We start from the raw sequence: 26,854 nt of genomic DNA, 5'->3' as shown, positions 1-26,854 counted from the left end.
ATTTTTTTTCAATGTTTTGTATGACCATGTGAAGGCAAAATTTAAATCACAATTACTGTTCTGTTAATTGTCTAGCCCGAGCTGATATATGCACTACAGCCACAATTATAAATATAGTAGTCACAACAGAGCATTATTATATTTGCAAAGAAAATAAATAAATAAATAAATAAATAAATGTCCCTGATAAATTGCCTTATGATGCACATTCGAATTCATTGCAATCTGATGTATTAATGCTATTTTATCTCTTCCTCCTCTCCAGTTGTGGACCTTCATAATCAGCCGTCTTCCCCCGAAGCCCCTGACTCACTCACGGCCCCTCCTCTACGGCGGAGAAAAGAGCGCCCGCAGGTGTTGAACCTCACCGAAGCGGAGATGGCGGGTGTCCTGCGGCCCAAACCGGGACGGCTCGACAGCCCGAGCAACCGCTACGCCGGCGACTGGAGCGGTTGCGGCGACAGCTACTTCCCCTCCGAGATGCTTCTAATCCCTCACAGCAAAGAGGAGGCCGACTACGACGATGTACCGTCAGAGGATACGGACGCAGACGAGGGGCTTGAAAAGCCCGAGGATGCGGAAGCTGCCGTGCAGGAGGTCGCGAGCTGTTTGCCGGGCACTTCCGAGCCGGTGCAGACTCCGAGCGACGACGTGACGGCGGCGGCGGAGGAGGAGCAGCCAGAGAGTAACGATGAAGATGAGGTGGCGGCGGAGGAGGCAAAGCAGGACGAGGACGACGGTTCCAGCAACAGGCAGCGGTCGGAGGAGGAAGAGGAGGAGAAGGAAAGCATGTGCGAGCACATCTTGCCTCCGCGGCTGCACAAGGAGCATGCGTATCAGACTTACATGAAGATCCAGGACATCAGCCCCGTGCTGAGCAACAGGGTAAACCTGAGAGACCTTCAGGAAAGCATCGACACTCTCATAGGGAACCTCGAACGAGAACTCAATAAGAACAAGCTCAACGTCGGCTACTAACTCCTTAACGGAGGGCTCTTAACTATTTGTGGTTTGTGACGTGACACCATCATCAAAACTGACATCATTTTAAATGATCACTTTGAAACTTACCACAGACATTCCTTCATGTTCTTCTTTTCCTCTCATCAATTCCATCTTGATGTTCTCTGGTTTCTTGTTCCGCGTCGTTGCGTTTCTTCTTATTAGAAGAACCCATTGACCCCTCAGGGGTTTAAAAGGTGCCTTAATTGTGTGAAGGTGGTTCACAACATACAAAATCCACCCTGCATGCTATGAAGACTTGGATGCTTTTCCACTAGGTTTGAAATAATAAGATGTATAATATTCTATTTGTGTCTGACTCAGTGAATCACGAAAGTAGTATAGAACACTCAGTTGCTCACAGGATTTATAAAATGTATTAGTTTCAAACTAAACAGATTTTTTTTATTTTTTCCTGGCAGGCTTCTGAAGCAACATTTGTCATGGAGCACTTCCACAGCTTCTCAGCAGTAGGAAAGAATTTCAGAAGCAGTAGAACTTTCATTATTTCTTTCCAACCAAAATAGGCAATTGGGTTATTAAACATGTGCTGAACAAACAAATAACCAGAAGAGAAAAAACAGCGTCATCATTTTACCCATTGAAGAAATGTGTTCAAGCCCGCTAGTAGCGAGCAGACCTTTTTGTGGTTTGCGAGAAAAACAATAAATATTTGACCTTTTAGCTTACCATTTTTTTAAGTGATAAGGTTAAAATTGCACTTTCCTAATTAAGGGTGTCAAAAACATCAGTGACTCAAATGTAAAACAACAATTGAGTATCCATCCATTTGTTACCCTAACATGTGAACATATTTCCCCAAATATCTCAATGTGGGTTGTACAAAATGGTTGACACGACCTCATCTTGTGTATTATTTCCTTTGTGCTAACAAACATGACAGGAGTGTTCTGTTCCCCAGCTAAAGGTACACTGAAATTAAAATCACTCACAATCTGTATAATGCTAATGCACTTCAAAGCAGCCAAATGTTTTGTCATAGAGCACCATTAAACACTGTATAAATTGAGAATTTAATATATAATATAATCATAATTTTGATTATATAAATCATGCAGCATATAATTGATGCAAAGTAGGAAATGGGCAATGGTGTTATTGTGGTACAGTATATTTCTTAGTATAGATTTACATTAAAAAACAAAACAAAAAAAAACTTAAATTTGGTACAAAAGAAGCAGTGTTGCTAAAATTGCAATTCAAAGATACATTTTATTAGACAAGCACTCCCTCCTTGCCAACTAGGTTAACACTGGTAGGAACATATGAGCTTCGATTGTGTACTGATTTTCAGTGTCATACTAGTCAACTCTGAATTCTTATAACACTCATTACTGCCTCATGAGGAGCAAAGTGGTATTACCATATATGGCCAGTTGGCCACCAGCTGCCAACGTTTTTGATCACTAATCCCCTTATCGCTTCATAAAAAGAAGAACAAAAAAACATTTAAGAAATTTGTAACTAAATAAAGTCCTGTTTGATTCATTATTTATTTAGTCCTATTCCCCACAAGTGATGTTGGTGTAACTGTGTAGAAGTCCTTACTAACAATGACGTCATCATCCAAGTCTCTGTAACAAGAAGTGACTCCACACATGTATATACGCTATATCTGAATGTCACACTATTCTTCATCAGTCTTGCTTTATCTTCATCAGCTGTCGGGCAAAATGGTGAAAAAGACGCAGCTAAATGTGAACCAACTTAGCTGCCAAAACAGACAATGGCTGTTTTCAGTAATCCAGTGATGAATTGAGAATACAGTAGTCAGTATTTAACCGATATGGATATGTATATAATAATATAAATGTATTTGGAGTATATTATTTTTGTGTGTATTCCCGTGGTGTATTTAAATTTTTCTGACCTCATAGTGTTGACTTGTAGAAGTAGTTGCTTTTCTCCCCTTCAGGCTACCTGTACACATCTTGATGTGCTGGACTAAAGGTACAACTTAAGCTGTACAGTGTATGATAAAGCTGTTATATTTTTTTTGTTATCTTGTGTATATAGTTGATGTCTTTGGTGGACTGAGCTGTGTTCAGCATTCTAGATGTTGTGATACTTTTTAAGGTACTGACGTTGCATGGTCAAAAAGCTTTACTGACATAAAATAAGGCCATTTCTCATCTGCCTTTGTATTCAGTATTTATGTGTAAAAAGACTATTTTCTAATGTAAGATTATTTGTTTGTCACTGTTTCCACAGTAGAGATGACTGCAGTGCTTCACCTTTTCTCCAGAGGACTGCCCATAAAAATACATCATGAGTTTAAATTTGTTAAACTTTGCACACTTCCAGTGCAACTACTCTTGTAAAGATTATGCCTTATAACAATGATGGCCAGAATTGATTAATGATCAGAGGATGGATCTCCTAACATATTTGGCATCATATTGTATGTAATAGCAGGTGCTGGCCTAAAGGCAAGAAACACAAATATAAGGCAAGTGTAACTAACAAAAGGCAAGCTGCCAAAAAAAAAATATATATATATCACAAAATTCAATATAATTGCAGCCAGTGTAACTCATGACTTATTGGCATCTGCTGGCACCATTCTCATTATAGCATGCAGTATAAGTGTATGTACAGTATCTCTATACAGCTGTATTTTCTAGTCATTTGTCCTCTGGAGAGAAAATGCCACAAGAAAAGCGTCCCCAAATAAAATAAAATATTACTTGGCATTGATCCAGTCATGTATGATCATAATAAAGTATATTATTTTACGTGTGGTGTGCTAAATCTTTGTCACTGTTACATGCAAATGAGGAATAATAACACTCTGCATTTAAAAAAAATAAAGTAGCCAAGAACATTTCCTCGGCAGTTTCACCTGTAGAATCCCAAATAACTCATTAGTTTTTCTCTTTATGCTCCCGTTTGTTTGTTTGTTTGTTTGTTTGTTTGCTTGCTTGCTTGCTTGTTTGTTTTTTATAATTTGGCATGTAACAGATTGTAGACTGAGCCTGGTTGAGGCTAAAACCAATAGTGCTAGCTAGCTAGCTTGTAGAGTAGTAGCTGGCCTGGTCCTTGAAAGCTCATGATAAATGTTCACCTGTTTCAAAGACACTGGTCGTAAGGAAGTGATTAATAGATTAGATTATAGTATGTACTGTAAATCCTTTGGCACTTCAGGTTTCGTTTTTGGAAACTATAAAAGTTAGTAGCGCGCAGTTTTGTGAATAACTGATCTCCAAAAATTTACAGCATTTATTCTTGATGAAGACGAATGTAATTTAGTACTTTATCAAGGTTCATTCCTTGCTCATTTCTTTACAGATGAAGCACTATCACCCAGCCTTGTATGTGTATTTAACAAGTTGTGGAATTGCACTTGACAACGTCTGGGAATCTCCCAAAATTAATTTATAGCTTCAGGGACATTCCCAGGATACAGCTGTCCTGTATTATTCTCCTAGTGAAGACTTTTTGCACCTCTTAAATTTAGACATTAATGAGCCACATTTGTAGAAATCTATTGTTTATCTTCTAAACTTAAAGCAATTGATAAACATAGACTAAACAGTATTTCATTCACACTGCAGTTGTAAAAAAATAAAATAAATCAGCCAGTTTGGCTGAATACTTCCAGTGAGGTGTTTCTAATCTCTCATGGCTGCTAGCATGACAAGTTAGACGCCAGAGGCTTCTCATCACTATTAATGGTTTTTTAACCTTGTTTGAGTCTGTTGACAGTTCATATCACCTCTCGTGAGATGTGACTGCCTGGAACAGTCATGAATTGAAAGTTTTACACAGCAGGTTGTACTTACTTGTCCACAGCATGTTTTATACAGCCCTGGAGACAATTGTGTGACAGCTTAAAATGTCCAGAATTTTAAATATGGGCAAGAATAGTCTTAGAGGAATTGGAAAATCCATCAGTTCAACCTATATTGTCTATGTTTTACGTTATTGGATTTTTACCTGTAGGCTACATGAGGAGGTTTTACAGTGAAACCGCCAAGGTTTAACATCCTTTCCATGACGCCAGACACCTTCAGGGTGATTTGAATGAATCAGTTTGCGCCACATGTCATCATAATGAGGTCATTAATAAATGGACTTGAAATGATTAAGAGAATGGGGAAAAAATGTTTTCAAAACAGTTTGAGAATAATTGATGTGTTGTCTAGAACTTTAGACTTACACTACATACAAGTAGCTCCAGAGTATAAATCTTTTTTTTTTCTCCAGGAAGTTAATCTTACAATAACCTATAGACCACGAACAGTAGAGTACAACTCCCTCAAAGCAAACGAGGTGATAACTTTGCACTTTTAACTACGTAAAGTTTTTTTTCTTTTTACTGTAAAATTGCTTACCTCAAAGGTGGGTTCAAGGATATTTTTGTGGCTGCGTCTTCCAAGGGGGTATATGCCACGGAAGAGTTCTGTTTTTGCACATCAGCTTTGGTTCCGGTTCGATTTGCGACGTGTGGGCTGCGTCAAAATACTTGTGCTTCCGACTTTGTGCCCCTCGGTTGCGCGTTCGCAACCCGGACCGGAACCAAACTTATGCGCAAAATCTCGGAAGTCCTGCCCCCTTCCGTGGTATATACCCCAGTGGATCATCTTAACGATTGCTTCTCTATCCTGTCAATCATTATACGTAACGTCGCCGTACGTGCTCGTTCCTAGCTGTGCATGCGCACTTCGAGTGTTTGTAGCATGTAGCTAGCTTTGTGTAGTGCGCTAAGGATTCAGCCATAAATCGTAGCTCCACCGAGCTGACCGTGTACTTTGAAAATAGCTGAGAGCCGCAAGGAGACATCCGTTTGAAGCAGAGACTGATGAAGATGATGAAGATGAGCTCGGACGTTAGCGACATTTTAGAGGCGTTTCCCCCAGACGAGCAGGAGAGCTGGTAGGATGGTCTTCCGAATGCACAGGTTTTTTTTAAACGTGACAAACAGATGTTTGGCTTTCACTTTTCAAGAACATCATTGAATCCACCTTTAACTAGAATCCTGCGTCACATTGTGGCTAAAGGTAGAATCTTGTAATTTATTGCATGTTTTGCTTTTGTAAATAGTAAATAAACCATGTTTGTTCAATTCAACTTATGGTAAGCCATTTTAAACCAAGCAGAAAAACTAACATAGAAGTGGAATGTTTCCACTTCGTTTGCATCCATCAACATCGGGCACATTTATAAAATTAGCTCGGACCTCTGAGAGTGTGTGTGAGCGTGCTCATCTCCCATTAATTTCCAAACAGCCTAAACCAATCATCAGTTTGTGCCTGAACTGTTGCATTGTACTGCCTGACGCACTGACCTCTGCTACGCCATATTTTTGAGGCACTCCCAGCACCACACGGCATATTTGCAAAACGCTTGAGTTTCCGAATGGTCGGAGTGAATCAGTGACTGTGCGACGGTATTTCCGAACACACACCCTCTCCGTGTGGTGTAGGGTGTAAGACTGAATGTTCGACCATAGTTTCTGAGAAATTTTATCGACCAGAAAAATGTGTTCTCCTGACAGGCCTAATTTAATGAAAGCAACATTTCTCCAGGGAGCCAAAAAGTGTCAGCTTCTTACGGGCATTGTTCACACTCACAGGCACTTTACCAAGGAAAGCAGTCAAAAGTTGTCCTGCCATCTCACCTCTTTCCACACACTGAATGAAGCAAATGCCACAGGAACTGTTTGTAGATGTACTGGTTGTTGGACGATCATCTGAAGGCAGAAAGTCAGTTTGGGTGTGAAAATCTATTTGCAGTAACTTGTGTGACAGCAGTCCTCAAGCTTTTATGACACGCCTCATATGTTCTTTCCCATTTTGAGGCTTGTCCTTCTTTTGGAATTAGTGCTGTCAAAAATCCAAAAACAAAGCTAAAAACATGCAGAGTTGATGCTAGCTCATGCGAGGACGCTGTAGTCTTCCTCCGCATTTCAAAAACATGGATGTACCGTGCAGTTGACTAGTAAGCAGTCCAGGGTGTACCCAGTGACCCGAATGAGGATGAGTTAGTTGGTTTCTGAATTGTCCACCACTGGGGTTTTCTGAGGTGCTGTTGTATTTTGGTTCACACATTTTCCGTTTGAGAGAGAAAAATTGTGTCATGACTGGGGCCATGCAGGAGTAATGTTTGGGTCTTGTCTGGGGTCATGCCTGGGTTAAGTTTGAGTTGAGTTCATGACCTGTTGGGAGTGAGGTCAAGTGTCTGTTTTGTACTGATGTAACTATCATCTAGTTTCAACGAGCTTTAGTCTATGTGATGTCAAGAATCTTTAATGCTATGTGATGTTATGTGGTGACAAGAATCTTTCATGCTATGTGATGTTAGGTGATGTCAAGAATCTTTAATCGCGTTACTGGGTCAACAGGTCAACAGCCAATCAGATAATTCTATGTCAGTACTGGTACCCACATGTCTAGCCACAATCAATGAGATCGATTCATTGTCTATATAAGCTGTCTGAGGAACGTGTGTGTTGCCGGATTATTACTCACGGTTCCTCTGTGCTTCTCCGCAGCCCAAGGGGGCTTGGCGTCTCGTGATTCTCGATGCATTCTCATTGCTTTTCGTTTAGTCAAGTTATGTGAATAAATAGTTAAAACCTTATTTGTGTCTGCGCTTTGGGATCCAACCCTTCAGCACACAACAAACGGTGATGTTGCTCTCTCAGTCCTATTGAAAACAAGTTTTCCTCGGAGGAGTCAAGTAGACAATTACAGACCTCTTTGAATAATTATCGTCTACATGTGATATTGCTCGCCAGTCAAAGGGAACTGGACGGAATTTGGGCTGTTTCTAAATTGGGAGCGAGTGGAGATATGGTCTCTTTAGGTAAACATCCTTGAAAGCCACCTGCATGTGAAACCAGATCTTCATCCTCCCCTCTTCCTCACTTCTCTCTTCCTTTAATCTCTGTTGACCTTTAAGTTGGTATCACGGCTGCAAGTCAAACAGCCAACTGCATACACATGGTCTTTGTTTGGAACTTTCACCACCACATACTTTCCATTTTACAGTAAGGTCCTAATGCAGGGAGAGCAACTTTTGGTTGGGACGCAAGCTGAGTGACCTGATGAGAAAACATTCAATAAAGCAAAGGAAATTTGGTTGAAGAGTGGCATTTATAAAATGGAGAGCTGAGATTATCATTACAATGTACCAAGAGTTTCCTTTAAAGCTGCTGAACGCAGAAAATTTTGATTCACAACTGCCATCTGTGGCCGAAAAACAAAACTACACCCTCCTTTCACGTACACAATGCACAGATGAAGTCACAACCGCGCAAAAAGACAGCAGGAAATTCAAACCCGAATCAAGTCTGAAAACGACAGGCCAGAGGCTTGCAGGAGTCCCTGCTGTGAACAGTTAAAGTGTTAATCTGCTAATGAGAAGATGTTTCAGTCATAAATGGTAAAAGAAAAAGGCAGTTGTAAAGATATTTTTGAGCAAATTGTTACAAAAAGAGTAGCTTTAATTATAGTTTTTCTACTCGGATAAAACATCGTTAAAATTAAAACACTTTGCAATTGATTGATATGATGGTTGAACAGAACAATGCAACAACTTTGCTGTAACAAATGAGTCCCCAACCACTGGGCCATGGACCGGTACCGGGCTGTGGGCTGCGCCAGGCCGTGCAATTGAAATAATTAAAAAACAAAACAACAACAAAAACTTAACAGTAGCCTACTTCCAGTTAGGGATGTAACGATAAGCGCAATATCGTGATATTAAAACTACCACAATATCGTTGTCGTCAAGTTCACGATATTTAAATACAACACATCTGTTAAAAAAAAAAAAAAAGTCAGGTTGAGTTCCATTTGTGCAGTTATATCACTCTCTGGTGGCTATTATTTTAGTGCAGTTTAATTTTTACAAGACATGTTTTGGCCCTTCGATGTTTAAAATCCATGTTAATGGTCAGATGAAGGGGAACATAATATATGTCTTTGAAGCAAGTCAATATGTGGAGGAACTCAATGTGTGAGTGCATTAACAACAACATAATAATATCATAATAATAAAACATAACATAACATTGCTGTTATGTACAAAAGCACAATATTGTGCTTTTTTTTTAAGTATGAGCTCATTTTTACAATATTTTGACCTTTTTCAATTATCACCAACCTCCCCACAATATTATGATAATTATCGTATTGTGACCTTCATATCGTGATAATATCGTATCGTGACATTTGGATAGTTACTTCCCTACTTTTAGTTTATCTGAGGCTAAAAACAATTTATTTTGGAAAGTGACCAGATTCTGTTTCAGCTGTCTATGACAACTGATGCTAATTATCTCTGTCGCGAACACAATATTAAATACTTGGAAAGAAAAAAGCAGACATACAGCATTTGGGAAGTTTCTTTGCAATGGGTCATTGGAGCAAAGAAGTTAAAACATTTTGAAACTGGTTACAAAATTTGTAGACAAATTGATTCTGGGCCAGAACTCTTCACGCTTCACAGAACGCTTCATAGTGCTCATAGACAATAACCAAAAGCATACTTCAAAAGTAGTAAAGAAAGTGAATATTATATGCAATTTCCAAATCCATTACCTGAACTGAATCTGATTGAGCATGCATTTGCTGAAGACAAGACTGAAGGGAAAATGCCCCAAGAACAAGCACAATCAAAGAGAATTGCAATAGAGGCCTCATCATACATCCTTTTCTATCAAGTTGATGTTTTAATAATGTGTTTTGACCCTCGTGAGGATAAACAGTTCAGATAATGGATGGACGTTAACAAATGGCCAAAGAACATCATTTTTGTTTCCAGTCAGCATCGTGTATTTATGAAATACAGTCCAGGAAGAGCCTTAGGTTGGCTAATTTTCTCCCAAGAACATTACTCACTCAGCTCATATAAACGGAGAGCGCTGTGTCACATTAATTGCCGGGAGCCTTTATTCAGTGACCCTGCAGAAATTCCATGCATGCGGTGTCCTTCAATAGGCAAGCTATTAAACACATTTGATAAAGATAAAAAGCCCTCTGATGTGTTTTGAGGGTCTTTTGTTTCCCACCCTCCAGCCTGCTGTACTTGGCAGCTCTTCTGAGAGTTTCGGCGCACATCTCTCCTCGCACTGTGGACAGGTCGGCCGCCACCGTGATAAGAGCGAGACTGAGCAGGAGGGGAGAAGATGAGCGCGGAGAAAGGAGGTGAAAGTGAAGAATAGAGGGCGAGAGAACAGAGGAGCGGCGGCTCAGATCCTCAGGAACACACGACTCCCACCTCCTTCCTCTATTGGCCTGTCACTCAGAGCCGTTTCATTTTTAATGAAAGGCTAATCCCTCACAGAGGTAAGATGCCCATCAAACTCGCTCCATCCTGCAAGAGAGCAATCTCCTTTTCAGGGTGAGGGCAGGATGCTCTGCTTGAAAGATGAGAAAAATGTGAAAGGTGAAGCTAAATAAAAGAGACTTGGGCCTCTCATGTTTGATACAGTCACAGGTGGCTTCTTCTTTTTTTCTTCCCCCCCAAATTGTGAACCATCTGACAAGCAACCTTTAACACGGTATGAAGTTTCTCCCTAGAGGACAGGCTGACTGTTGCTATGTGTTTGTTATCATCTGTCACCTGTCAGCAGTGAACCGTAGTTTGCCTGCTGCTTCATGTGCTGAGCTGATATTGACAACATACCACTGAGAGAATACAGTGGAACCTCCACAAGGTTTAATTAACCCTCACAGAACCCATACGTCCCAAGCCAATAGTTGACAAAACGTCATCATAATTGCCTCTATCAAATTATGAATTACACATATTTCCAAAATGTATTAGGAGCCTGTCTGACAGTAATAAATTGATGATTAGTCCTTTTTATGCAGTGTTTCAGAGAAAAAGTAAAAAGTGTTTTTTGATTTTAAAAAACCCACAAAACAAAAAAAAAAACAAAAAAAACATCTTTTATCAGTACAAGGTTGGGCATCAAGAATCAAGTGGTTAATATTTCTAAAATTATAGCACCATTTTTGTGTTGAAAAGTAATAGAGTTGAGTTCTTTATCAGAAAGAAATTAAAAATCAAATCAAACTTTATTTATATAGCATCTTTCATACATTCAAATGCAACTCAAGGTGCTGAACAATTAAAACATCCGTAATTGTCATGTTTGGGCAGGGTTAAGTTTGAGTTCATGACCTGTTAAGTTTGGGTTCATTGTCCGTGAGGTCAAGTGTCTAGTTTCAACTGGTTTTAAGTTATGTGATGTCAAGAATCTTTCATCCTTTACCTGGTCATTTGAAGTGAGGTCAAGTGTCTGTTTGGAATTGATGTAACTGGTTTTCACGAGCTTTCTGATGTCAAACTTTAATCCTTTACCAATCAGATCGATTCACTGTCTGTAGTAGCGGTCTGAGAAGTGTGTGTGTTTGTCGGATTATTACTTCTGTTACCACTGTCCCTCTGTGCAACTCTCTTTGTTTCTCGTCTAGTCAAGTTTGTTCCACGCCTCTCGATGTGAATAAATACTTGAAATCTTATTTGTCGCTGCGCTTTGGGATCCAACCTCACCACATAACAATAATACAATAAAAATAAAATTGCAAATGTATAGAAATGTAAACACCGCTGTTATAGTTTTGCATGGTTGGAAGTTGGAACTTGGAACCCAAGTGCAGATTAGCAGGAAGGTAAGACAGGAAGTCTTCCAAAAATAATTTATTCTTCCAAAAACCATCCATCCAGCCATCTATTTTCTTGACCGCTTATTCCTCACAAGGGTCGCGGGGGGTGCTGGCGCCTATCTCAGCTGGCTCTGGGCAGTAGGCGGGGGACACCCTGGACTGGTTCCCAGCCAATCGAAGGGCACACAGAGACGAACAACCATCCACACTCACAAGCACACCTAGGGACAATTCGGAGCGCCCAATCAACCTGCTCTTCCAATAACCAAAAACGGAAAATGAGTAACGTGACATTATCAAAAATAGTTTACACTAAATCAACAAAAGTCCAACAAAAGAAAGTTCAATGTAACAAAACAAACACCGGAATAGAATCATCACACATGGGAACATGACATGACAATAGTACCGAGCCCTATCATATGCATAATTATACACAATAATGCTCCCAAATTTATACTATCCATAATTTTGAAAGTTTCCCTCTAATATTTGCAGACTATGATTATCACATGTCCACACATGTACATGTGACACGCATTCAATACAAAACAATTGAAAGTACTGTCAATAGTGTGTAAAATCCCCAAGTGGCCATGGTAACGCATCCAAATAGTACATGTTGGGAAGGCTTTTAAAATGAAAATAATCCATAACTGTTGATAGCTTTTAAATTAGTAAATGAAAAGGAGTCAAGAAGAAACATTCCAAAGGAGTGCCCTGGTCACCTGATCTCTTACGGGGTCAAATGTCAACTAATGGACCCATGCACCCAGCTCTCAGAGGGTTTAAACAACATAGCTCGGTGGTTTATGAACATTGTTTCGCTGGGATCATTTTAGTAACTGCGCAACTGCTTGGCGACCAGGGAATGATGTCGCAGGCATTCTTTCTCACAAGTTCACATTCTTCTGATGGTCGCAGGGAAGGAAAATTTGTCTGTGAAAGAAACTTTGAACAGAACCAAGACTGGATGGATTAAAGAGATGAAAGAAGCGACAGAGAGACCGTTTATATTTGTGAGATTGTACGGACGTCATGTACCTCAAAAAATGTCATTTGAGTACTATATACAATGCTGCACTGCATTATGATAACCGGCCATGGGGAAAACGTGTGTCTGGTGTTGATATGCACATTCCTCAGCTGGCCGGGGAGAAAGTGAGAGGCTCCGTCAAGGAGAAAGGGCCTGCAAAACATTCCCTAAGGTTTGAGGAGGGGACAAGTTAAGAGTAGAGGCCTCCTTTGTCACTTATTAGTGCCTCAGGGGTCTTCGTCAAATGAGCCCATTCTTCATTGTCTTCCACCCCTTCTGCTTCACGACACCACCATCCGTCCACGAGTATGAGTCCAGGCAAGAGTGAAGACGAGCCCATCACACTTGTGCTTATTTTACTTTTCAACTTTACACCATCTTTTCCTCCCATGCATCTTCCAGCATTCCATTATTGGTTATTCCTTTGTATACTTCAAAAGCAGGATGAAAACTTGGCACATGATAGGACCCGATATAATGTAGCGCTCCCCCCTTCAATTCCAACCCTCCCTTTCTCCCACAGTCACTCCTGCCTCTTTGCTGGCCAGATAGCAGCTGTCAAGTAGTCACTATATGCTTGCTGGGACGCTCATGACCTGAGGTGGACTTGGCACCCGCATTTTATTGGTGTCCACATTTTATTCCCTGAAGGAGTGAAACTAATTGAGTCCAGAGGTGCTCTTGGCAGTACACTTCAAGGGGAAAAACTTTCTCATAAATGTTGTGAACTCGGCAGAAAAAAAGAGAGTGACATTCGCAAGAAAAGAAAAAAAAAGTTATTTTGTCTTTTTGCTAGTCAACTTCTCATTTGTTTATGTTTTCAACCATTCTAGGGACTGTTTTTGTTTTTATAAATTACTGAAGATTAGTGCATTTGAGTACTCCAATCAGTAGACCCTTTGGGGCCTCAAATTCTTGATACGCATAATGCAACATCAATACCACACAAAAATATAATCAACTATTAAAACAAAAATAATAATAATAATAATTATGACCACTATCACAATGTCTAAAATTCTGCTATTTTTTTTAATTGTTTTGTTCACAATGAAGGATTTCCTACAGGAAACTGCCCATCTTAATAACGTCATGACTGCTGACTTAAAAAATACCCAATGAGGTCTCAAATCGTCTCCTTTTAATGAAATATGTGCTTATCACCACCATGTGAAATGAGCCATAAATACGACTAAGCAATGTAATGACAAGGTTATCACCAACAGATACATATCATGAGCAGCCCTAAAATTACTTCCTTCCAGCGTGTGGCATCCTTGAGAAGTCATGGAGAAAAAAAAAAAAAAAAGCCACTGATGGATTGCATTACCCAGAAATAAGATCTCACATTAGTGAATGGGGTGGAAATTGACTTGAAATCCTGAAGCTGATATGAGATAGTTTGTTCAACTTCATATGGATTAAATTATTACATGTTTACCGAATCAAGAAAAAGTTAACATTAAATCATGAAATACATTTGAAGATTTTATTTTTACAATTTTAAGTACATTTTTAGATTTACAAGTAGAGTTTCCAGTCATCCCAAAAAAAAAGAAGAAAAAAACAACAACCTTATCCTAACACTTTTTGTGTGTATGACCTAACAGGAGAATATTATTAAAATTATCTTTTACAAAATAATCCCTCTCTGGCCGCATTTTATGGCTCTAATTCTTAATTATAATTTCCAAACTTATCACAGCACGGCAAAACTGGCCAACAACAGGATTCAGAGACAGAAGGCATGAACGAATAACATGTCTTTGCAAGCCACGTACACACAGCTCTGTCAAGTCGACAAATTATTGAACTCTGGTTAGCAATAAAAGTTCAAAGAAGCAGTTTGACAGGCCTCTTTAACAAATAAATGGTAATGGGCCTGGAAAACCCCGCCCAAGTCATCGTTTTTGCCAGGTGGTCAGGTAAGGTGTGGGGTAGTGAAGTCAGGCTACATTCAAATCTTGCTAGCAGCGTGAACATCGCAGATTACACTTTTATCTTTTACCAAAGAAAATCAAAAACAACATTGGAAAGTAACAACTGTGGGGCCAATTCACTAAAGGTTTGTATCGCCTTTGCACGGCGCCAACTGTTAAAAATGGAGCAATCTGGGAGCGCCTAATTCACTAAACACGCGCAGATGGAGAAATCCGTCACTAAGTGTGCGGCCAAACTGATTGAGCGTTTTATTTGCGTGTATGTAAATGAGGTAATTTGCATACATTTGACGCAAAATATGCCCACCCCAATCCAAATGAGACTCATTGATATGCAGCGTCTAATTCACTAACGCCAGCGCAAATAGCTACACCGCGTTTGCGTGATGCAAATAACGTTTTTGGAAACCATGTATTAACCTGACCTGCTATCATGACAGCAGCACGTGCCATTTGCAGCACAACATGCACGGCAGATCATGCGGAGAGGAGCGAGAGAGAGGGGGAATTTTCCTGTGTTGGTTTAGGACTCAGAACGTAACCCGGGCTGATCGGCAATGGCGGGGAGGCATTTTAACGATCATTTTTACGTGCCAGATGCATACTGTATGCCCCCGGCAATCTCTGAAAATATATTTAAAAAAAAAAAAAAAAAAAAAAAAAGATCGTTGTCATCCTCTGCTCTGTACAGCTTAATGGAGCTATAAACGCTTACTCTCGGTCCAACCTCGCTTTCTGATTGTTACGATTTGTGGAATGTAGACATGGTAGACGGACCCAATAGCAGAGAAACCAGGCAGGATGTGGACTGACAAGAATGTGAATCACTTTATTTACTGGATTGAGATTGGACTGAGTGGGTAAGGCGTGAAGACTTGGTGTGACTTGAAGACCAGACATGACGACGGCGGACAGACTTGGCGGGGAACGTGAAGAGACTTAACTAAACGTGGAAAAACTAGACTAAACTTGGACAACTTAATTAACGTCACTGGATGTGGATGTGGATGTGGATGTGGATGTGGATTACTTTGACTAAACGCAGCACACAAGACAAGGTGAGGTACAAACAACAATGCTCCCACACCAGCGTGAAAGAAACACCACTCCCTTATACCAACACTAATGACACTAACCGGACACACCTGGGAGACACAGCAGGCAGGGGGAACCAATCAGCAACACACACCGGGAAGGGAAGACACACGCAGGTGGACAAGGTTAACAATAACGAGACTGGGGAAAAACACAAGAACACTAAGACAACCAACACTCACCAAAAATAAAACAAAACCCAACCTAAACAAAACTGAAACATGACACTGATAATGTCGTGTTTTTCGCAACTGTTACTATAACAACCATGTTTTTGGCGCAAATCCATTGCCATGTGTGGTAAATCAGGTGCAAATTTGCTCACAGCTGTCAGTTTTGTGGGCGTGTTTGCACAGATATATGATTAGAGCAATATCCTTCGTGAATAGGTGGGTAACTGGGCACAGACTGCGGGTGCAGTTGTGGTGCAATATTTTGCGCTATTACCGGACACAGCGCATTCTTAGTGAATATACCCCTGTGTTTGTGCATTGTCCAAATAATTTGTCAATCAAAACAAATGTGTGAAACAAATCGTGCGTGTTGTTACGACGTCAGTCCCATGCTTTTTAGGATGCTTTCCTCAAGCAATAGAAAATTTTCGTACTCCTTCATCTCATCCTGGTCTTCTGTGGGGGTACCTGGCTTCTCGGGCTCCTTTGGAGAACAATAAGGAAGCATTAGAACTACTTGCAAGCATACATGCAAACTTGAAAGTGACGCTTTCCAAGCAGCTTGTTTGAAAGTACTAGTAGTAACTTGTTTGATCAAGCTACAAAAAAAACCAAATCACAACTGTGCCAAACAAACGACTTAACTCCATCTTGATAAATCATGTGACGTTTACATCAATCTTCACATGTCAAATGGCTGTTCTGATTAATGTAGTGGTACATATAAACGGCAGATCGGAATAAATCACTTCACATGTAAACAGTTGACCAGAGTCTGCATGGAAAAGGTCTTGAACCAGAGTCCAGTAAGTCAAGAACTCAGTTACCAGCCCCGGCAGCACATCACCCCACCCTCATGCAAGGCATCACTGTAGTTTCTGCCCGTGTCTGTATGAAATACTGCAGCAGAAGCAAACTAGTGTCAAGCAGCAGAATCTCATTCTCACCGCTTTCTTTTGCTCCACTTCCGCCTGTGCCTGGTTTTGCCACACTTCTTTCCTCCTCATAAGATCATTGAGCCTCTCCTCCTGCTGATCAATGCATTTCCCCACGTTCAACCTCTACGTATACATGCAACAGAGGGGGGACAGTTTGAGTAGGCGACGTCTGCTTTCATTAGCAGTCAAATAAATTATATGAAAAAGAAAAGAAAGGGAAAGGCATGTTCCGTTTGCATGACAAACTGTCTTACCTCATTCCTGGACGCTATGTAGAACACCGGTGGGATTTGAAATACACGGACCATTCCAAGATCGTCACCCAAAGTCAGGAAGTGCTGCTTGGCTGGAGTAACGTAAAGCCATACAAATAAAACGTCCATACTTCTTCAACAAAGCAACAACAGCACGGAAGATGCACTATTGTGTTACCTGTCACACATACACTCATTCTTTTTTCACCTGTAGTCAAATGAGTGTCAATATTAAAGACTCATGTCAAACAATTTGCCAGATAATAACGCTCAATATCGATTCATTGACACATTCTGAGAGGTACGTCATTTAACATGCTTATTAAATAACAGGAATTCAAACAATAACCCTAACAACGCAGCAACAGTATTTATTCAGAAGGTGCATTTAATTATGGCAGTGGTGTGAAACTGAACTAAATCATACCAGGCAAGGAATGTCTGCATTGTGGCTTGTGCGTTTTTCTCAATTAAAGCAGCTATATGGAGGATTTAAAATGTCAAATCGCTACTGCCACCTGTAGCCAAAAACAAACTGCACACCCGTACACACTGCATGCACTCGTACGTGCATGAACTCATTACTGAAGACTCAGGCTGGACTCTTCATATCGTTTTCATATGTATTTTCAGAGGTAAGATTTATAGTTATACAAAGATGGCAACTTCTGTCAGTCATCAATTCATGGAATGAGATTCCCCACTAAACAATTGACGTCCACGGGACGTGCAGATCATATTGCTTTAGTTGGTCGAAGTCCAGTTCTGTATTGTACTCCAAAACGATGTGCACATTACGTGAATTAATTGGACCTCATTCCGACGTCAATATGCAGTTACATATTGTAGTCACCCCGCTCGACGGACGTCAACCTGATTCAAGTCATTATTAGTTTGGCGCCTCGAGGCTAGTGTCATTGTGCATTAGCTGAAAGGTGGACCGTCATTTATGGAAATTGACGATTGAGAAAAACATATAGACCCATTCACTGCTTAGTGCAGTGTTTCTCAATTCCGGTCCTCAGGGCCCCCGAGCCAGCCTGTTTTCCATGTCTCCCAATTGCAACTCAGGTGAGGATCGTTATCAGGCTTCTCCAGAGCTGGCTGTTTAGCTGTCATTGGAATCAGCTGCATTGGGAATTGGGAGACATGGAAAACAGGCTGGCTAGGGAAACCTGAGGACCGGAATTGAGAAACACTGGCTTAGTGTGCCCCTCCTTGAGCCGGCACCTTAACGTGGTGGAGGGGTTTGCGTGTTCCAATGATCCTAGGAGCTATGTTGTCTGGGGCTTTATGCCCCTGGTAGGGTCACCCATGGCAAACAGGTCCTAGGTGAGGGGCCAGACTAAGAACGGCTCAGAAGACCCTTATGATGACAAATATCTTTGGAGAAGCGTTTCCCTCGCCCGGACGCGGGTCACCGGGGCCCCCCTCTGGAGCCAGGCCTGGAGGCGGGGCTCGCTGGCGAGCGCCTGGTGGCCGGGCCTGCACCCATGGGGCCCGGCCGGGCATAGCCCGAAGAGGCAACGTGGGTCCCCCTTCCCACGGGCTCACCACCGGTGGGAGGGGCCAAAGGGGTCGGGTGCAGTGTAGGCTGGGTGGCAGCCAAGGGAGGAGACCTTGGCGGACCGACCCCCGGCTACAGAAACTGGCTCTTGGGACATGGAATGTCACCTCTCTGGCAGGGAAGGAGCCCGAGCTGGTGTGCGAGGCCGAGAAGTTCCGACTAGACATAGTCGGACTCGCCTCCACACACAGCTTGGGCTCTGGTACCAGTCCTCTTGAGAGGGGTTGGACTCTCTTCCACTCTGGAGTTCCCCATGGTGTGAGGCGCAGAGCAGGTGTGGGCATACTTATTGCCCCCCGGCTCGGCGCCTGTACGTTGGGGTTTACCCCGGTGGACGAGAGGGTAGCCTCCCTCCGCCTTCGGGTGGGGGGACGGGTCCTGACTGTTGTTTGTGCATATGCACCAAACAGCAGCTCAGAGTACCCACCCTTTTTGGAGTCCTTGGAGGGTGTGCTGGAGAGCGCTCCCTCTGGGGACTCCCTCGTCCTGCTGGGGGACTTCAACGCTCACGTGGGGAATGACAGTGAGACCTGGGGGGGCGTGATTGGGAGGAACGGCCCCCCTGATCGGAACCCGAGCGGTGTTCTGTTATTGGACTTCTGTGCTCGTCACGGTTTGTCCATAACGAACACCATGTTCAAGCATAAGGGTGTCCATATGTGCACTTGGCACCAGGACACCCTAGGCCGCAGTTCGATGATCGACTTTGTAGTCGTGTCATCGGATTTGCGGCCGCATGTTTTGGACACTCGGGTGAAGAGAGGGGCGGAGCTGTCAACTGATCACCACCTGGTGGTGTGTTGGCTCCGATGGTGGGGGAAGATGCCAGTCCGACCTGGCAGACCCAAACGTATTGTGAGGGTTTGCTGGGAACGTCTGGCGGAATCCCCTGTCAGAAAGAGTTTCAATGCCCACCTCCGGCAGGGCTTCTCCCTTGTTTCGGGGGAGGCGGGGGACATTGAGTCCGAATGGGCCATGTTCCGCGCCTCCATTGTTGAGGCGGCCGATCGGAGCTGTGGCCGTAAGGTGGTCGGTGCCTGTCGTGGCGGCAATCCTCGAACCCGCTGGTGGACACCAGCGGTAAGAGATGCCGTCAAGCTGAAGAAGGAGTCCTATCGGGCCTTTTTGGCCTGTCGGACTCCGGAGGCAGCTGACGGGTACCGGATGGCCAAGCGGAACGCGGCTTCGGCGGTTGCTGAGGCAAAAACTCGGACATGGGAGAAATTCGGTGAGGCCATGGAAAACGACTTCCGGACGGCTTCGAGGAAATTCTGGTCCACCATCCGGCGTCTCAGGAGGGGAAAGCAGTGCACCGTTAACACTGTGTATAGTGGCAATGGGGTGCTGCTGACCTCGACTCGGGACGTCGTGAAGCGGTGGGGGGAATACTTCGAAGACCTCCTCAATTCCACCAACACGTCTCCTCTTGAGGAAGCAGAGTCTGGGGACTCTGGGGTGGGCTCTCCTATCTCTGGGGTCGAAGTCACTGAGGTGGTTGGAAAGCTCCTCGGTGGCAGGGCCCCGGGGGTGGATGAGATCCGCCCGGAGTTCCTAAAGACTCTGGATGTTGTGGGGCTGTCGTGGTTGACACGCCTCTACAACATCGCGTGGACATCGGGGACAGTGCCTCTGGATTGGCAGACCGGGGTGGTGGTCCCCCTTTTTAAGAAGGGGGACCGGAGGGTGTGTTCCAACTACAGAGGGATCACACTCCTCAGCCTTCCTGGTAAGGTCTATTCAGGGGTGCTGGAGAGGAGGGTCCGTCGGGAGGTCGAATCTCGGATTCAGGAGGAGCAGTGTGGTTTTCGTCCTGGCCGTGGAACAGTGGACCAGCTCTACACCCTCCGCAGGATCCTCGAGGGTGCGTGGGAGTTCGCTCAACCAGTCCACATGTGTTTTGTGGATTTGGAGAAGGCGTTCGACCGTGTCCCTCGGGGAGTTCTGTGGGGGGTGCTTCGGGAGTACGGGGTGCCAGACCCCTTGATACGGGCTGTTCGGTCCCTGTATGACCGTTGCCAGAGTTTGGTCCGCATTGCCGGCAGTAAGTCGGATTCGTTTCCGGTGAGGGTTGGACTCCGCCAAGGTTGCCCTTTGTCACCGATTCTGTTCATAACTTTTATGGACAGAATTTCTAGGCGCAGCCGAGGCGTGGAGGGGTTCCGGTTTGGTGGCCTCAACATTGCATCTCTGCTCTTTGCAGATGATGTGGTGCTGTTGGCTTCATCAGGCCGGGGCCTTCAGCTCTCACTGGAACGGTTCGCAGCCGAGTGTGAAGCGGCTGGGATGAGGATCAGCACCTCCAAATCCGAGACCATGGTCCTCAGTCGGAAAAGGGTGGAGTGTCGTCTTCAGGTCGGGGATGAGATCCTGCCCCAAGTGGAGGAGTTCAAGTATCTTGGGGTCTTGTTCACGAGTGAGGGTAGGATGGAGCGGGAGATCGACAGGCGGATCGGTGCAGCGTCTGCAGTGATGCGGACTCTGTATCGGTCCGTCGTGGTGAAGAAAGAGCTGAGCCAAAAGGCAAAGCTCTCGATTTACCGGTCGATCTACGTTCCAACCCTCACCTATGGTCACGAGCTGTGGGTCGTGACCGAAAGAACGAGATCCCGGATACAAGCGGCCGAAATGAGTTTCCTCCGCAGGGTGTCCGGGCTCTCCCTTAGAGATAGGGTGAGAAGCTCGGTCATCCGGGAGGGACTCAGAGTCGAGCCGCTGCTCCTCCGCGTTGAGAGGAGCCAGCTGAGGTGGCTCGGGCATCTGGTTCGGATGCCTCCTGGACGCCTCCCTGGGGAGGTGTTCCGGGCATGTCCCACCGGTGGGAGGCCCCGGGGACGACCCAGGACACGCTGGAGAGACTATGTCTCTCGGCTGGCCTGGGAACGCCTTGGGATCCCACCGGAGGAGCTGGTTGAAGTGGCTGGGGAGAGGGAAGTCTGGGTTTCCCTCCTGAAGCTGCTGCCCCCGCGACCCGACCCCGGATAAGCGGAAGAAGATGGATGGATGGATGGATGGCTTAGTGTGATACGGCCGTGAATGTTATTGCCATTCAGTAGTAGATTTCACATTCCGCTAGCATGATGTAGCTACAATAGGCTGTTGTCACGGAGGAAAATAACACGTTTAGCCTGATTGAAATGGAATGGAACGTCTGTTCTTCATAAAGTCATTCTTTTCTATTTCATTCAACCTTGCCACACCTTTCACGCTGAATATTGCCGTCCACCTCACTTTCACCCCAATAGTTACGACCGAGCAGTGATCGATCTTGAGGTTACTGCTATTTGAAAACAACAAATTTTTTTCTAAATGTCAAGATACTCGCTTCTTACCTTTGAAGTAGAAAGAAAGCCAGCTGTGCATCACTTTTCAAATCCAAGTCCGATCTCAACTATCTGCCAAACCGATGTTCACTCTTGTTCTTGCCCGGCGTCGGTCACTATCAAGTTGTTGTTGTTTTTTTTTACCCATCCGCGGTGTCTGGGGCACGCTAAATGCAAATGGTGGCCTCTTTTGAGAAGACTCCATTGCAACGAAACTATACTAATTCAGACTTCGCGACTACAGGAAACAACGAACAAGAACGCGCTTGACATCACATCCGCAGACAGGGCGGGAAATTCGAAGGAATCGGACTGGGTGCTTCCTGAAAAAAATATTGACCAGAGGCTTGTAGGAGTAGCCATTGTGAACAGCTAAGATGTTGATCTACTAATTAGAATATGTTTTTGTCATAAATGGCCAAATAAAAAGGCTATTGTTAAGATATTTGTTTGGGAAATCCTCCATATAGTAGTATACCTCTTGTGTTTCCTCAAGAATATCGTACTCACAGGAGACGGTCGATGCTTTGATGCAGGTTATCTTGCCATTGGTCATGTGCTCCTGCACGTGCACAGCTTCTCCAGTCTTTTCTATAATGTTCCACACCTCAACTTTTCCATCCCCCTTTCCAACAAAGAAAACTGCCGGCCGAGTCAAAGACCAGCACGCCGAAGTACATAACCCCTCCAAGCTCGGGAACAGGAAAAGGGGGCCGTCCTGGAAATCGGTTTGTAAAAAAACAACAACAACAAAAACTTAAAAACCACAAAATGAAGGCGAAGACGTTTGTTTAGTAAAATTAACAGCTTTTTACCAGCACTCCTTCTTTCCAAATGGCAATATTGCAGCTTCCAAATAGTGACGTTCCAGTCAGGACGATGTCTTTAAAAAAGGGGGAGCGCTCTATTGTATTGACCAAGCAGGGGTGGATTTTGATCAGATGAAGTGGCTTGGGACCTTGGCACAGATGAGAAAAGTTGGTGGTTACATTCTCCATCAATTTTGACTACGTTAACAAAGAGGAGGTTTTACTTATTGTGAGTCACATTTAGAACATTTTACAATGTTAGAATGAAATGTGAAATAGTGCATCTTGTAGTTTAAAATTTTGCACCAGTTGTCATAGAAGGTATAATGTAACTCACTAAGCAGTTGATCAAGGTCATTTTTCTCCATTTTCCAGTCAGTGTAAACGATCTCCCCATCCTGGCAAAAAGCATTGACATTATGTACATAGACACCCGTCACAAATAAATTATTTACTCAGTAGCAGAAAACCATGCAATCGTAATAGCACTGCTATTTGCTTGTCATCCTTCATATGTGACGTGGGTAATTGGAAACCAACTTACACACCCGATACCCACTTTTGCACTCATAGCGTTTAGATTTGAACGCACAAGATAAAAAATTCAACTCACAGAATTTAGATTCATTGAAGTAAAAAATTCAAACCAAAATAATTTTGACTCACAGGGAAACAAACACCAATTATGAATACAAATGGCTAATCATGCACACGTCTTTATGACAATTGTCTTACATTATAGATGCCCCTTCCCTCTTGACGGCTCTCCCTGCATGTGAGTGATCAACAGGACAGTGCCATTATGATTGCATACATCTTTTTCAGCTAGATTCAGATTCAGAATATTTATTGTCATTGTCACAAAGGAGCAACTAAACTTTGTTTGGAGCATCCATACAGCAGAGTTGGTAAAGTGCAAAACCCCACAAAATAAATACTTATCTTGTATCTTATCTTACTCCATAGCCATGGAATCAGTTGGAGGGCACTCAAGGCCACTTTCACACAAATAAGAAAGCAGACTCGTATCTCTCCAAAAGCGAGTTGCCATTTTTACATTTGTCCACAGCAGGACTTAACTCTTTTCCTGCCGTTAACGTTAATTAACGTGAACAGATATCCCAACGACTACTGCCATCAACGTGAATTGACGTCAAATACTTTTTGTTCTTGTTTTTTTTTTTTTGCTGTACATGCCTAGAAATCTCCACCCGCAAGACCACAAGATCACGGGGGTTCACGCTGGAGAGTTTAGTTCACGCGATAACAACTGTGTATATGGAGTCCTATTTGTAAACAATAGCCACGCTTGCCTTTTGTCACATCGATATGCTTTTTGGACATTATTTCTGGGACTTCTTCCATGGCTTTTCTACCATGGGTATGTTATGTGTTTAAATAGTGGAATTTTGTCATGTTTAATTTATTTTTTATCTTGTTTTTTTGTCTTTTAAATGTCAGACTCATGTCTAGCATTGTACTTAGGTAGCTTCCCTCCCAAACAATGTATCTTTTCATAAAAAGCTTGTTTTCTCCTTGTTTTTTCTATTATATGTCGCTCAAATTACCTATTTTCAAATGGTGATTACTAAAGAACGAAATAAGGTAGAAGCACACTTTTTTTATTTTCTAATGAGAGAATGGAATCCAATCTTTCATACAGTATCCACCATGTTTATGTAGTCATAGCACACAATATTCTGTTTGCCTTCAAAGATGAGTGAAAATGCTCAAAATTGACTGGCACTCTATGGGTTCTCTTTGTGGATAACGTTTGGCAGTAAAAGAGTTAAAATTGTGCTTCCAAAGTCCAAGTCCTATGAGTTACTGCCACAGTACCACTACAATAGTGGTGTCCACTAACAGTCTAACAAATTGATGTTTTTGGAGTACAAATTCATATACTGTAATAACATCAATGTTTGGTTCAGTATAACTATGGAGGAAAATTGTTGAAAGTTGGGAAGTGTTTATAAAAGAGTGTTAATGCTGAGGACAAATACGGCTTCAAGAATATTTACCTGTGTCCCAATATAAATCTTGGTATTTATGTCTTCCAGAGATGGTAATTCTTTGGCTGAGGGTATTTGTAGCTGACTGTAGTCTGGAGTTAATGCTGAGCCGTCACCACCACTTTCTTGAGCATCGCAAATTCATTGTAATGTTAGAAAAAGCAAACAGACGTTGTCAGTCATTTGTTCAGAAATGTAATTTATGAAGAAAACACTGCGGGAGGTCAAAGGATCTTGTTATCATCATCTTGCTATGTATCCTGACTTTAAAGGGATTATACGGTGGAAAATGTGATCAAGTCAATCAATAAGTCCAACATTTGTTTATTGAATAATTCAAAACCTTACTTAAAAGCAAGATAAATTACTTCACAACAGATGATAAAAGACACAAACAAAGGGCACCGTAATCATCATGTCTGTATATGGCATACAGTGTATACATTTTGGGAGAAATTTAGTTGATAGTTTGCAGAGGCGAGTAGCAACAAGCTACATTTACGTAATTGCATTTACTTACTCGTTGGAGATGTTTTAATGCAATATGGTAATTACTTTTGAGTATTTTTGTGTTCATATTCCTTTTGATCTACAAATCAACATCACAAAATTGTAAATAAAAGAGTGTTGATTGTTGAATAATACATATTTACTTGCTGAATGTCAACTAGCATGAATAAAGTCTAAGTGAGATCCAATCATGGCCAACCAATGTATAGGCCTTGCCTGCCTGAAATATGTTTTTGTATTAAAGGGATACTTCACTTATTTAGCCCATCATACCAATAAAAAGTTAATATTTTGTCTGTAATTAATTTGATACTTTCATTGTTTTTCACTTACAATTAATACTTTTAAAAAACAATTTTGACACTTGTCGACTGAAAATGACATCACATGTGCTCAGGTGAACGACCAATCATAGCTCACCTGTTTTCTAGGTTTGGTCATGTGACATTCACAAGCTGAGCTGCGATTGGTTACCTGAGCCCGGAGAACATTGTAATGTCATTTTCAGTTGACTGCAAGTTGCAAAATGTGTTTTTAAAGGTACAGTACTAATTGTGCATGAAAAATAATGAAAATATAATATAACGTTTGAGTGCCAAAAATGGCTAAATAAGTAAAGTATCCCTTTAAATAAACTGTTTTCAAGAATGCTTTTCAGATGTGTGATTGTTGCACATAAATAATCAGATATAATTTAAAGTTAATTCAGTGCATCCACTGCATTCACTTTTGCATAAATGGCTTCTCTTTCCTTCACTGGGCAGCAGTTTCCTTTATTTTTATTTTTATTTTTTTATTATTATTATTGCCTGTAATTCCAAAGAAAAAAATGGCGACATATTTCCATTGTTTTTAAAATGAATCGACATATCGGGGCTCCATTGATGGTGTCTTTTTGTTGTGGCTGTGCATGAGCTTAGCTGAGGCTGAGCATACTCTGACTTGTTTGTTCAGTTTGTGTGCTGATTCAGATAAAGGAGTGAATGCAGTATTTTTTTCCCCACTGAATGTAAATATCCAACACCTGCTCAGAAGATATAAGCACACCAAGCGCTTGTCTGTCCTTCTGATATCTTACACTAGCACTCACTGAAAACGGTACACTTCAAGGATATCATCTTATGAAGGTTCCTTGTAATTCACAATTGTCTTTATCTTGCTCTTCTACTGGGTCCTATAAAATGTTGTAGGTGTGCCAAGTGTTTTTTTCAATGAATTGGGAAGGTTATCTCATTTATACTGTATTCCTTTGAATGTGTGAAAGACATACAATGTTGTCAACACACATGGGCGTTGTGTTTATCAGTTCTATTCATGGCAATCAGATGTCAATCTCCACAAGTAATTCATAATCAACCTAAAAAAAAAAGTTTATGAACCAGATTTTTTTTTTTTATTACTTTGAACAGTATAATGTATCTGTATCTGATCAATTACCACAAACAGAAGATGTTATATATTTGCCAGCAAAATTTAAAAGCTATCAAAACATGGCCATTACCTCGCTAATCTGATTTTTTTTTAAACAATTTCTGTAAGTAGCCTGTTACGTGTCACA

At 42.2% G+C, this 26,854-nt stretch overlaps 2 protein-coding genes across 6 annotated transcripts in view; one reads left to right on the top strand and one right to left on the bottom strand.

The window, feature by feature from the left end:
• The window catches only part of syde2 (synapse defective 1, Rho GTPase, homolog 2 (C. elegans)), a 63,483-nt gene extending 59,725 nt beyond the window's left edge, over positions 1-3,758 (top strand). Inside the window, exon 8 of the mRNA XM_077534494.1 lies at positions 266-3,758. Within this exon, the coding sequence (XP_077390620.1) occupies positions 266-978 (713 nt within the window). The 3' untranslated portion in view covers positions 979-3,758. The remainder of the gene's footprint in view (positions 1-265) is intronic.
• Positions 3,759-15,422: 11,664 nt separating this feature from the next.
• dnai3 (dynein axonemal intermediate chain 3) overlaps positions 15,423-26,854 on the bottom strand; it is a 75,273-nt gene continuing 63,841 nt past the window's right edge. For all 5 annotated transcript variants that reach the window (XM_077533464.1, XM_077533463.1, XM_077533465.1 and 2 more), the window contains exons 16-22: positions 24,796-24,911; positions 23,112-23,172; positions 22,781-22,923; positions 22,476-22,683; positions 17,079-17,170; positions 16,834-16,947; positions 15,423-16,370 (exon numbers count right to left, since the gene is read on the bottom strand). In XM_077533464.1, coding sequence (XP_077389590.1) covers positions 16,260-16,370; positions 16,834-16,947; positions 17,079-17,170; positions 22,476-22,683; positions 22,781-22,923; positions 23,112-23,172; positions 24,796-24,911 — 845 coding nt within the window. In that variant the 3' untranslated portion in view covers positions 15,423-16,259. The remainder of the gene's footprint in view (positions 16,371-16,833; positions 16,948-17,078; positions 17,171-22,475; positions 22,684-22,780; positions 22,924-23,111; positions 23,173-24,795; positions 24,912-26,854) is intronic.

The sequence above is a fragment of the Festucalex cinctus genome, chromosome 10 (genome assembly GCF_051991245.1).
Source record: "Festucalex cinctus isolate MCC-2025b chromosome 10, RoL_Fcin_1.0, whole genome shotgun sequence".
Classification (NCBI taxonomy): domain Eukaryota; kingdom Metazoa; phylum Chordata; class Actinopteri; order Syngnathiformes; family Syngnathidae; genus Festucalex; species Festucalex cinctus.
This window is presented reverse-complemented; position numbering and strand designations above follow the sequence as displayed.